Source organism: Aptenodytes forsteri, unplaced genomic scaffold (genome assembly GCF_000699145.1).
Source record: "Aptenodytes forsteri isolate BGI_AS27 unplaced genomic scaffold, ASM69914v1 Scaffold224, whole genome shotgun sequence".
Classification (NCBI taxonomy): Eukaryota; Metazoa; Chordata; class Aves; order Sphenisciformes; family Spheniscidae; genus Aptenodytes; species Aptenodytes forsteri.
This window is the reverse complement of record NW_008794879.1, coordinates 1,473,697-1,486,614: the sequence shown is the minus strand read 5'-3', so window position 1 is coordinate 1,486,614 and position 12,918 is coordinate 1,473,697. Positions and strand designations below refer to the sequence as shown.

The window sequence follows — 12,918 nt, the reverse complement described above, 5'->3', positions numbered from 1 at the left end:
GATGACAAGCTCTCTTTGCACTGTTACCTCACCCTTGGTCATTCTAGAAGCAACATCTTCTATTACAAAAATTTAGGAACTACATAGACCACATCTTTGGACTACTACCTACCACAGGACCCAGAGCATTCACAATGAGCATTAGTGAAGACGACGTGGAGAAGTTTCTTGATGGCAACCCTGCTTTTGCAAAGCAGTACTTTGAGAAGAAACTAAAAACAGAGTCCTGGGATAGCAATGAGACTGAAATGTTTTTTGAGTTGATCAAAGAAATGCAAGAAAGCGTCAACATGGAGAAAGTTGTTTTCAAGACTTTGAGAACAATCAGGTCCTTTATTCACGCTGACCGCTGTAGTCTTTTCATGTACAGGCAGAGAAATGGCACGCCTGAACTGGCAACAAGGCTTTTCAACATCCAAGAGGGAAGCACCCTGGAGGAATGCCTGGTCTCCCCAGACTGCGAGATTGTCTATCCGTTGGACATGGGCATTGTGGGCTACGTTGCGCAAACCAAGAAAACCGTGAACATCAAGGATGTCAGTGAGGTAGGTTTGCCATTTATTCATTCACTCAGTAGAAGAAAGGCTCACATGCTTACTAGCACAAAGGGGTCAAGAGGTAGCAGGGCATCTCAGTGCTTGGTCAAACCTCTTGCAGTGTAATAGTTGTCTAGTGGAAACAAAAGCACCAGTAAAAATTCTGTAAGTTGCTTCCAATCGGAGTGAGGTGAAGCTAAGCACATTAATTACACTAGGTGTTAATGCCTGCAAACAAGTGCACTGTCACACCTTGCCTGTCTAATTAAAAGAAAATAAAGATCACATCCAGTCCAGCAGAGAAGAGAGAGTGAGGTACAGTCAGGTCTGCACTGAACGCACATGGAATTTTCCACAGACTTTTATATTCCATGAGTGATTGACAAAGAGAGAGAAATCCTTTACAGTGAGTCCAGAAAGGGTTTTCCACCGCAAATGACATTTGAAAATGTTTGCTATCTGATGAAACTTGGGCCAAGGGCACTTAGAGGCATTTTTTTCAACTAGAGGGAGTGGACCTCAGAGCATTTGGGTTAACTGCAACCTGTGTACAGGTGATCTTCATCAGAAGCAGCAAGAGACAAAATTTGACCAAAAAAACTCTTTCAGCAAACACTGCACACTGCAATACCAGGAGGGATCCAAGGAATTTTAATGTTTTATTTTTATGCCTTTATGACTATATTTACCCCCCATACTCCTGGGTTGAATCATGTAAACCTGAATGGCAGCAATAACAATCCGCTTGTTCTAATTATAGGTATAAAACTAAAATCCATGTGACCCAAATATGGCATTTGGGATTACTCCATCTATTGTTTGCTACTTACAAAGAGACCATCTGTTTATCCATCCATTTGTTGCTCAATATGAGCATATCCAAATGCTTCAGCAGAAGCTTCCTTGTCCTCCACAGAACATACCAAGAGATTGCTTTGGTTTTGCAACTTTTTTTTTTTTTGGGGGGGGGGAGAAGGAAGCATCAGAGTGTGACTTAAACTTTTTAAAGCTCTCTGGCTTCAGACATTTCTCCAAGAATATAGAAGGATTTCAGTGCTGTGAGAGGTGCCGCACTCCAACTCCAGTGCTTTCAGGCATTGCCATAAGGCAATTCCTTTGAAGAAAACCCAGAGACTAAATGCTTGGTCTGCCCCAATCAGCAGGGAAGGCCAGCAGTGGGGGAGGTATGGGGAGAAGGTGCAATAGGAAGTGATTATTCTTTCTGGTGCGGCCTTCTGAATATTATCAGAGCTGTGGGGCTTTTTCTAACCCAGCTAGAAGGACTTGCAGCTGACAAGTTATTCAGCTGAGCAGGGAGAAGATCTTGGATCAGCAAGACCATCCCTGCAACTCCCTGTTGGCAGGTGATGATGGTGTCAATAAGGCCCTGTGCAGGCAAGGTGGTGGGCCATCTGCCTTCCCTGCACTACCCTTTCTCTGCTTTGTTTTCTTTTGGGATGGGGGCACAGTGACATTCACATAAGGAACAACTGGACGAATTCCCTTTGTGCTACCCCTACAGCATGATCTAGCATTCTCCCAGTGGTTTGAATGGTGATTCCCTCATGGGCGACTCCTTGGGCAGCCCAGTCTATAGTGGTGCTATCTGCACATTGCAACCACTGCCAAAATGCTCCTGGGGCAGAAGGGGGTGGGTTGCTCTCAGGGGCAGGGCGAGAGTGCCAGGAACCACACACCGCTGGTGCCAGCTGCATCCTCCATTCGGATACCTTCCCTACCATCTACTATCCCATGCACAAAGGCCCAGCAACATGGAAGGGAATGCCTGGGAGAACATTTTTAAGAGAGACGAGGGGTAGATGGCTTCATGGAGGCTGCAAGCTGACAGCAGGTTTGGGGCCCAGGCAAAAGCAGAAGAAAAATGAGGGTGAGTGAACTTCCCAGTGACGGTACCAGACAGCACTGGTTTATAAACTGTGGCTATGCAGTGCTGCATGGTAACTGGCTGTACCCACTTCGTAGTGTTAACCAGAAGTCGGAGGAAAGGATGGAGGAGGTACTATGAAGGATGTCAGTGATCTGAGAATGACCAGTGGAGAGCCAACTTGTTCTGACAGAGTTTGACATGTTAAAGCTTATGATTTGCAAGATCTTTGCAAAAAATGAAAAAGTGCACGTGTTGCAGTCAGAAGCCACAGCCCATTCTCTTGATACTAGCTTTATCACCTGTACATTGTCCAATTTTCTGCTAATTCATTTCTCTTCCTTAATAATTTTTAAAGCAAAACTTTCTTTAGGCAGCTTATTTCGAGAGGCTGTGCTTTGACTTGGTTTTAAGACTACAGACATGGTGAAAAATGCTTAATTTGTAAATTCTCTATTGAACAGTGTGCCCAGTTCAGTCCATTTGTTGATGAGCTCACCAACTACACTACGAAAAGCATCCTTGCGACACCCATCTTGAATGGCAAAGATTTAGTTGCTGTCATTTTGGCTATTAATAAACTGAACGGCCCATACTTCACCAGCTCTGATGAAACAGTAAGTGGTCAGTAGCTCAGTTTCTATCAAGCAGTTGTCGCTTTTTGCCGTGTAACACAGACTCTTCTACACTAGGATGTCTGCTTTAGTGAAGATCCACTGTTGCAAATTTCTCTACAGGGGACTCACCCTCTAACAGAAGAGGCTTATTATGAGGATGCTTATCTCAGAAATCTTTCAGGGAAGTTACAGTGGGATAAGCCTCATCTCACACCGGTGCAAAGCAAAGCACTTATCCAGGGGAATTACCATGACATTGCTAAGGGGGTGTTATGAAATCCAGTATACACGAGGCTGCTGCTGCATTTGACTCAATCTCATTGCTTGCCTTTTCAGCTTTTTCTGAAGTACCTGAATTTTGCCTCCTTGAACTTGAAAATCTATCACTTGAGTTATCTTCACAGTTGTGAGACTCGAAGAGGCCAGGTAAGAGTGAAAATGCATTGGGCTGTATCTCAAAATCAGATGAGTGCATTCTTCTGATTTCAAAGGTGTAGCTGATCTGCTTCAGAGATTTGTGCCTGAAGAGCAGAAAGAAAAAGGTGTCCTCATCTGCTTTCAGATACTGCTCCCTCCCCAGAGTCCTTCATTAGTCTTTCTTCCTGCTGCTGTTGGTAAAACTGCAGGAGCTGACGCAGTGGCACCATCTTCAGCAGGACTGAGCTCCAGATGTTTGGTTGAACTCAGGCTGTGAAACACTCTTGGGGCATTTAACCACTTCAGCCAGCAGCACCAAGAGATTTCCCAAAACAATTAAGAATGTGGTATTTTTTCCTTATCTGCTTATTAAAAAGTGCTGTCGAATTTCTTTAGTGCCAGTAAAATGATTCTTATATGCCTGTTGTATTGGTCTCCCTCAGTAGAAATGAACATAGATGAGGGTTTTAGAGTATTCTGAATTTAAACAATTGAGCCACCATTCTTTTCCATGACTTGGGTTATGAAGGACTCTCGAATTTATTGGAATGGATGTGAATCCATGCAATCACTTTCTGCAGCAGACAACTGGTTGTCATTGAAGACATGCAATCACGTCTATGCTTCATAGCAGCCATGCTCTAGTCTCCAGTGGGGGTTCCCGTGGGGGATAAATGCCTGTTTCAGCAAAATGGATGCAGGATGAAAGTTTATTTTAGAAGCTTTGGGACAGCACTTATAGTTACTAATTCATTATCTCATGTGCTTCATCTAATTTTTTCAGTAATCAAAAACATGAACATGTATCACATGTCAGGTGATACAGCCATCTAGCAATGCTGAGTAATTCAACTAAAGTAGAACTAGCAAAGGTTTATTCCTGTTGAGGGCTTAGCAGTAGGACTGGGTGAGGTAAGAAAAGGGCTAGAAGACAAAGTGGAGACCCAGGAGGTGGAAGGCCTAATGTCTCCTGCAGGGTGCTCTGATCTGGGGCTGAACCCAGAAGTCCTGTGTTCATATATCAGTGCTGTGCCAGCAGGTCCCACAGAAAGGGAGGAAAGCAAGAACGAGATGCAAGACACACTGCTAATTCTACCAATAGTTCAACTGGCAGACCTTTGGCCATCTAGATCTAAAGGTCTGTGCGGGAGTTAATATGGTTCATTGTGTTGGACTTAAAAGTACCGAAGTACAGAGTGAGCAAATGACATTCTCAAAGGTGGTCTAGAATTTTAATATTGCAAAACCCAACTGCAAAGGCTGGGGGATACTGTAGGTAAAATGCCTTGTGCAAAGACAGTTCAGTCTGCTTGTGCTCACATACTGTGTAAGAGTCTTATTAGAAGACCATGTAACACATTTTGCCCAACTTCTTTACATCGTTCCATGAATTGGCCATTCTTCAGGTGTTTCAGTCCTCCTCACTGGGCTTGTGGCTTTCAGCATTACTTATTGCATGCTGTAAAATGCCAAAAATAAACTATTACTCATTTTCCTCTAATGGTTTGTATGACAACACCACTATCCTATCTGAGGGGTGCTCAGAGGCCAGTGACTTTAAACACCTCAGACTTTATAGAAGTGGCAGAGTTGTCCCAATTTACAGATTAGAAACAGAGACCGATGCAGCTCAGAATTGTCAAAAATATCTACTAGTGCCCAATGAAGAAGTGAGACACACTTTTCCTGATTGTGGCCATGTAACAGTACTTCTTGTTCAAAGCACAGGTCCAGTCAGCTTCAGGTAGCAGCTCTCAGTGCTTCTGAAGCAGTGCTCCTCATGTCTCCTGGGCTCAGAAAGCGAAGCACACACACTCAGATACAGGCACACATGCACTAGCTAAGCTAGACGATTGCATAGATGGCTTCCTTACCATTTCAGAGAAAATTAAGTTCTCCATTAGGCCCACAAAGACGCTCCTTGTGCCACCAGAAATACTTGCCTAATTCACTGCATAACCTCCATTTTTACAAATGAAAGAGCCTAATAGCAATAGCTTTCTTAAGGGTACATCTGTGGGGCACGGGATGGGGAAAAGGATCATAGGCTGATGTGCAGACAAAGCAGCTGCGCAAAGGCTTTGAGGAAAGTGTTAATTCACATATTTCCAACTCCAGCCTCCGGAATTTGCAACACTTCTGGTGTTAACTCTTTTTGGATGCAAGATTTTACTTATGGCTATAAAATGTAAGTGGGGCCATCTCTTTGTCTGGCACTACTACTTTTTTGTGCTATATTTGTAAGACTGGACTTTCACATGATGACCTGACTCTTCCTCAGAGTGCATCTTTCCCTAGTAATTCCTAGTGTGAATAAGCAATGCTTCTACATTTTGCAGTATAGGTTGCTATTGCACTTTTCAGGAACTGTAGTATAAAAACCCAATTGTTTCCTTGTTGCTCCAAACACATTAGGGAAGCCCAGCTCTCAAGGAGAAGCTATGCTTACATTTGGATTTTATCCTGCAGGTGCTGTTGTGGTCAGCTAATAAGGTTTTCGAGGAACTGACAGACATTGAGAGGCAGTTCCACAAGGCTTTTTACACGGTGAGAGCATACCTGAACTGCGACCGGTACTCAGTAGGTCTCCTGGACATGACGAAGCAGAAGGTGAGTGTTCACATGTGTGTTGTTCATCTTTCTGCATTGCTGCTACCCACTGAGGAGTAATGTGTGGAGATAAGTTTTGCTGGGCAGCCAAAGTGCAAGTTAGTTTTGAGTCATTATTCCTGCTTTGGTTGGCATTTTTTTATTTCATTGTGCAAATGAAGGGCCTGGGATGAAAAAAAGAGAGGGAAAGGGAAGAGCTTATCACTGGAATGGGACTGTTGAAGGAGCCAGAGGATGGGAAGACAAAGGAAGGGCAAACGTGTCTGACCATGGCAATCCTGGTCAAAGCCCCAGCATAAGTACAGCCTCACAAAGTTTGTGGATATCAGAAGTATAGTGAGATACTTGTGGAACCCCCCAGCAACAAAGCAGCCACCTTCCTCAAGAACTCATCCATGTGCACGTTATCCAGGCTTTTAGGTGAAATTTGGCTTCATGAAAATGAGCTGACAGAAGCTAAGTTACTCCTGCAGCTCTGATTTGGTCTGCTTGTTTGCACCTTTGGCAAGCTTTATGTGGGGGTTACACAGTATTTTTGCCATAGGAGCCCTGCTTTATTCCATGGTCAGGCTGACTGAGGCTACCGTCGATTTTGGTCTCTACCACGTTGCCAGAGCCTTTATAGCATGCTGTCTTGGGAAGAGGTGTATTAAAAGACGATTAGTGTGCTAAAGACACTTTGATCAGCTTTATAAGGTAACCTAAGAAAAACAAAAAAAAGTCTTTCACTTTAGCAAGCTAGCAAGTGGTAGGATCAGCCCTATGGTCACACTCTGGAAAACAAAGAACACATAAAATATTGACATAGCCATTTGCTCTGTGAGTACAGCCCATGCTGTTCACTGAGTGAAGCAGCATCCTGTGTATACGCGGTATATGACTATATACAGCCATATAATGCACCTGACACTTCCTGATTTAGATACACTATTCTGCTGCCTAGTATGGAACTAGTCTTATTATTTCATGCCTTGTTCACACAATACCAAAACCAGCATGGTAGAGCAGTGGTTACTTTGAGGCTCAAGGCAGAGCGCACTTTTCTACTCTAAAAATACTTCTTTCATTTTAAAACCAGGAATTTTTTGACCTGTGGCCAGTGCTGCTGGGAGAAGTTCCCCCCTACTCAGGACCTCGCACCCCGGATGGCAGGGTATGTGAGAACCAGATTTCTCAAACTCTCTCCTGTCTGGCTGGATTGCCTCACTGCTAATTTTAACACTGGTCATCTTTTTATTTTTAGGAAATAGTCTTTTACAAGGTCATTGATTATATATTACATGGAAAAGAAGACATAAAAGTCATCCCGTAAGTGCCCAGTTTCTGTATACTAGGTACTGACACAGAGTGTAGCTAAAATGAAGGTTCCCCATGATTTAAAGACATTCATGAGGAGATATGCAAAGGACCGGTAGAAGACTGGGTAAGAGAACCAGAATGTAAGTTGGTGCTTCAACTCACATTTCTGTGGGATAACTATTTCCTCCAGGGCATTGGGATCCTGGCTTGCAAGTCAGGCTCCAAAAGTCACCGCAACCAGTGATTCTTTTTAGATGCAGAAGTGAACTGCCTTGACTGCCTGCAGTTTTGCCACTCTTCCTGCCAGGCTGAGGCATCACTCCTCCTTCGTGCCTTCCCTGTGTCAGCGGGTGAGCCCACCCAGGTTGCCCTTGTGTTGAGGCACCTGCTGTCCCAGCCCTGCCCCTCACCCCGCTGCTACCCTCCCGACCTCTCATGGTCACTCCTGCTCCCCTGCCTGTCTTCCAGCTTCCTTGCTTCTCTCTTATCCTCTGGTCACTGACCCCATCTCAAGGCTACCTCTGGCCTTTCCTCCTCTCTTGACACCACACTGAGACTCCTTCTTTCTGAAAACTACCCTCTCTTCTTCCCACTGAATTTTTCAGAGGAGCCTTGGGCACCTTGGACAAATCTGGCATAACAGGAGTTTCGCACAGTTCTGGCCACATCACTTTGCATCAGTGTGAAGGCCCCCATTGCTTAGGTACAGCAGTGTTCAAAATTTAAGGCTGGCAGACACTCTTAGATAGGAACTTTCTTTTATCTTTCTCTGTGCTGAAGGCCTGAAACATGGCCCCCACTCCCAGGAACGACTTCTTCTTAAGTCTCTGCAGACTATGATATTTTATGAGTTATTCTGTATTGAATCCCTGAAGGAAAAGTATTTACTTATGTGAAAAATTTTTGCTTGCACACATGGGTCCTTTGAAAGTAACAGGACTGTTTAGTAACTGAGGGTGAAACATGTAAACGTGGATTGTGCAATCAGCTGGATACATTTCAGCTCCATGATCATTCTTCAATAAATGTATATCCTTAATTTCCCTTATGCGTTTTTCTTTCATTCAGAAATCCTACCCCAGATCACTGGGCACTAGTTACTGGACTGCCAACTTATGTGGCTGAAAGTGGATTTGTAAGTACTTAACTTAGGCTTCATCAAGGCTTTCTGAGGTGAAGTCATACTAATGCTGCTTTCTCATCAATTAAGTTTTTTGTTTTGGTATTTAAACTTATTGCCCATATCGTAATACTTTTTCTTTTGTGTAATCCCCTAGATTTGCAACATTATGAATGCTGCTGCAGATGAGATGTTTAAATTTCAGGTACCGTGAAAACTTCCAGTCCCGTCAAGGATTCTGCTTTGTTTGCAGAAATGTAATTTAGAGTCAACATTAGGCATATAAATATTTCTTTAGCCTGTAGTCTTGGTGTAAAATGAGAGTGCTGATGTATTTAGAAAACACATTAAGTACATTGTGTCTTTCCGCTTGCTATTGCTTCAAGGAAGGTCCTCTAGATGAATCAGGATGGACTATCAAAAACGTTCTCTCCATGCCAATAGTCAACAAAAAGGAAGAAATTGTTGGCGTTGTCACATTTTATAACAGAAAAGATGGGAAACCATTTGACGAACAGGACGAGACCCTCATGGAGGTATAGTTCCTTGCTGCGGCTGGAAATAATTCGTATGGTTGAGGGAGGTCACTGTTGTTCATTGTACACCTGCAAAGCATCCCCCAGTCTTTTGCAGCTAAGTAAGTTTCTTTGTTGCTTATAGAGGTGTTATGCATCAGCTTGAAAGTTTTGAAAGCAACTATATGAAATACTGCATTTTTTCAGTCTTGGAAACCCAGCTGTGTTTGCATCATTTTGTTTCAGCATTCTTGGACACCTAGCCATGAGCAGCTACAATGTACTAACATGCCCATTCTGACCTGTGTTCACATACATGACAGCTGGCTCACACTGGCTGGGCAACTCCCTTGAGAAATTATTACACAGGAATTGTCTGTGTTGCTAAGATACAAAGGGTGACCAGCTATTGAATCTACCAACAGCAGCTGTAATTAAAAAGACCTTGCTGCTTAGAAGTGCTCCTATGCTAGTTTCAATCCAATATAGGCATTCAGCTCTCAGCGTCTGTTATCAATCAGAACATTTCCTGAAATAGACTTTTCTTACCAAACAAAAAGACTGGGAAAAAAAAAAATCAGTTTGAATTGGCCACTGGACAGCAAACAAGTTGAGAGCAAACACAGGGCGTGAGTAAACATAGGTGAAAGGTGATGAGACCACCTTGCTCTCCCTTGACATGAGGGTTCCTGACCTGCTGTCACCATTGTGACACCAGCCTTTCCACAGGCATGGAGACACTTGCAACAACACAGAAATAGCTTTCCATATGCTGAACTGGACAGAGGGTCCTTGAACCTCCACAGCATGGATGCTCTGGAGGCCTAGGCAGATTCAACAGCTGGGGAGCTGCTCTGCTGAGGAGCAAGTAGCAGTTCAGAGCAAACACATGATTGCTCATTAGTAGACTTGTGGCCAAAGTGGAGCTTGTGTTTCTCTAAAAATATATCATGTGGTGTTATATTTCTGTGTCTTTGAGGAACAGATGTTTTGGTTATTTCACCGTTTGCTTCTTTTCCCCTCACCAAGTCCTTGACACAGTTCCTGGGTTGGTCTGTACTCAATACAGACACGTATGATAAGATGAACAAGCTGGAGAACCGGAAGGACATTGCTCAGGATATGGTGCTCTACCATGTGAAATGTGACAAGGATGAAATTCAGGAAATTTTGGTAATGCAACGTGCAGCATACCCCCAAGCGTACTGGCCTGGCCCGTGACTTACAGCACAGACACAGGTCTCCCATCTCATGGAAATGCTTCCAGCCACCACAGTGTGGAGGCAGCACCTGGGGCCCCAGTTACTGCACAGCGTCAGAACAAGTCTTTGTTTTGACTCTGTGGTCTGCCTTTCACCTTGGCACTCTGCCACGCTGTGTCCTTTTTAATTTCCTCAACAAAGCCAGCGCTGGAGGTGGGCTCATGCAGGTGCTGCTCAGGGCAGGGCTGTAGGGGTGGAAGAGGAGCTGATTTATTCCCCAAAACCTCCTTAGTGCAGAGGATGTGCAGTTAGAGGACCCAGCTGGGACACTGGCTCTGGGGAGACATCTGCAAGTGGGGGAAACACAAACCAAAATCAAGGAGAGGGAGAACATTTTTACCAGGAAGAATGGGTTGAAAGACTAGAAATAGAAGTAAGGTCCAGGAAGAAAACACAATTTGCATATGAGAGCTGCCCTAGATTGCCCCAAAGCTCCACAGTGCAAAGTCCAGTGCAGTTTGGTCGTCAGTTTAACACGTCCATGTTCTTTGCAGCCAACACGAGAAAAGCTGGGGAAGGAGCCAAGTGAGTGTGAGGAAGAGGAGCTGGCAAGCATCCTGGTAAGAGCAATGTACTGCTGGAATGGACAGCCCTGGCAAACAAATATTGCCTGGGTGAATGCAGGGAAGGGTTCCCAGTGTTGGCACACTGGTACACATGAACAGGGCACCTGGTGAAGGGTGAAGGCACTCCATACCCTACCCTCTTCTGCTGTGTGAGTTTGAGGTTATTATTATCAGGTGGCAGCAAATGCCTTCTCCAGATCTTGGGGAGTACCTGCTCTCTGCCACTTTATCTCAAGGGGTTCAAAGTCCATCTGGAAACACATTGGCCACCTTGACTTGTCATGTATTTTGTTCTCCAGAGTAAATATGGAGGGCTGTAAGTCTTCCTCTGTAAGATCTGTCAAGTTTGGAGTCTCCAAACTACATCAAATCAACAAGAAAGGTGCTCAACAGAAAACAAGCAATATTTCTTGCACTTGACCAAAACCGCCCTCCCTCTTCCCCCACTAACAGGGTTGTCATGAAAAGCTGCGTTTCAGTCCATTTATGTATTATATTCTAAAAGGAAAAGTTCCCAGCAGTATCAGACTGATAAATTTTTACTAAGCAAAACCCATTCCAGGTGTTTCTAGGGATGGCATAAGTAGCACAGCAACAAACTGTCCCACCTCTTTTACAGAAAGAAGAACTCCCAGGACCCACCAAGTTTGAAATCTACGAGTTCAGGTTCTCCGATTTTGACTGCACCGAGCTAGAGCTGGTGAAATGCGGCATTCAGATGTACTATGAGCTTGGTGTGGTGAAAAAGTTCCAGATCCCACAGGAGGTAGGAGCTGGCAACACCCAGGGACTCCCATCTTGGATGGCCAGCAGACTCGCTGCGTGGCTGAGGTCCCCATGCATGCCCTGCACAGCTCATGGAGCAGCCAGAGGTCTGGGTTCACGGGGGCTTGCAGGGAGAGGGGTGTGCATCCTGAGCCCCCTCACCCTGCTGAGGGCAGGGAACCGCTTCTCAAAGCCCCGGTCGCTACATGCAGGTTTGGAGCATGAAGCTGGCCTCTTCTGCTCTACACTGTCTGCTACAGGTGTGAGTTTGCTGTCGGGTCTATATAGATGGGGGCTACACCACGCAAAAAATTGCTTGCACTTGCTCTGTCTAATGCCACTGGCAGCCACAGTGTAAAAGCACAGTTTCCAGGCATAACACGGGGCAGTGCATACTTGTGTGCATGTTTCATTTGCTACAGTGTGTACCCTATAGCTTTCAGCCAACATATGCTGAAACTCACCCTGGCAGGTCCCTCTGCTTTTCTTCCCTCTGCAAACACAGACGTGCCTTCATTTGGTGCAATTGGTTCCAATTTCCTGGCTGCTGGCCACAGAGGTAGTGTGACCTTGTGGGAACAAGGACCCCATAACCCCTGATGTGCAAGTTCACAGCTTTTGCCACAGTTCAAGCCCCTGTAGGACTTAGGAAACTGGCATTTCAGCAGCTCTGCTGCCCCCTCAAAGGGATTTCTCAGCACATCATGTGAGATTTATTTCCATCTAGTGGGTTCTGGGTGTAACTGCAGGAAGAGTTTTCACCCTGGAAAGCCAGGGTGGGAAGTAGGAGGGAAGTGAAGGGCTCTGAATTACTTCTGTGCTTCTTATAGCATGCCAATGTCAAAAAGTATTCTAAATATCTATTCTGGAACAACTAACCCCTGATACAGGTGTGAAAAGCAGTCATTCTTTGCTGCCACTCTGAGCAGTTGAGATTTTAAAAAAATGAATACTCATCCGTGATTAATTTGCTCTCTAATGAGAAAACCTATATAGCTACAAGAGGTAGTACACATGGAGAAGTAGAATGCAGAGGAAAAAACCAATTTGTTATTTAATGCCCTATATTGTAAATGTTTAGGTGATATAAACACCACCTGTCTCTACATCTATGGAGCCATATCTCTTGAAGAGAGGTATCAGTATTAGTAAATCACAAGACATGGGAGGGACAAATCTTATGAGTTACAACATGGAGAAACATGGAAATTCAGTAAATTCACAAACAGCAGGATGAAATCTCTTTTCCTTTAGACAATGGTGTTTCTTGTTTCCCGCACAGATATGTCTGTGGTTTTTTTTCTTAATAAAAAAAAAAAAAAAAAA

The 12,918-nt window shown here is 44.4% G+C and overlaps 1 protein-coding gene across 1 annotated transcript in view; it reads left to right on the top strand.

Annotated features, from left to right (window-relative positions):
* PDE6B (phosphodiesterase 6B) overlaps window positions 1-12,918 on the top strand; it is a 21,983-nt gene continuing 9,065 nt past the window's right edge. The window contains exons 1-12 of the mRNA XM_009274643.2: window positions 1-545; window positions 2,886-3,038; window positions 3,375-3,464; window positions 5,925-6,065; window positions 7,144-7,218; window positions 7,309-7,373; window positions 8,433-8,499; window positions 8,642-8,689; window positions 8,871-9,020; window positions 10,029-10,172; window positions 10,756-10,821; window positions 11,447-11,593. Coding sequence (XP_009272918.1) covers window positions 135-545; window positions 2,886-3,038; window positions 3,375-3,464; window positions 5,925-6,065; window positions 7,144-7,218; window positions 7,309-7,373; window positions 8,433-8,499; window positions 8,642-8,689; window positions 8,871-9,020; window positions 10,029-10,172; window positions 10,756-10,821; window positions 11,447-11,593 — 1,557 coding nt within the window. The 5' untranslated portion in view covers window positions 1-134. The remainder of the gene's footprint in view (window positions 546-2,885; window positions 3,039-3,374; window positions 3,465-5,924; window positions 6,066-7,143; window positions 7,219-7,308; window positions 7,374-8,432; window positions 8,500-8,641; window positions 8,690-8,870; window positions 9,021-10,028; window positions 10,173-10,755; window positions 10,822-11,446; window positions 11,594-12,918) is intronic.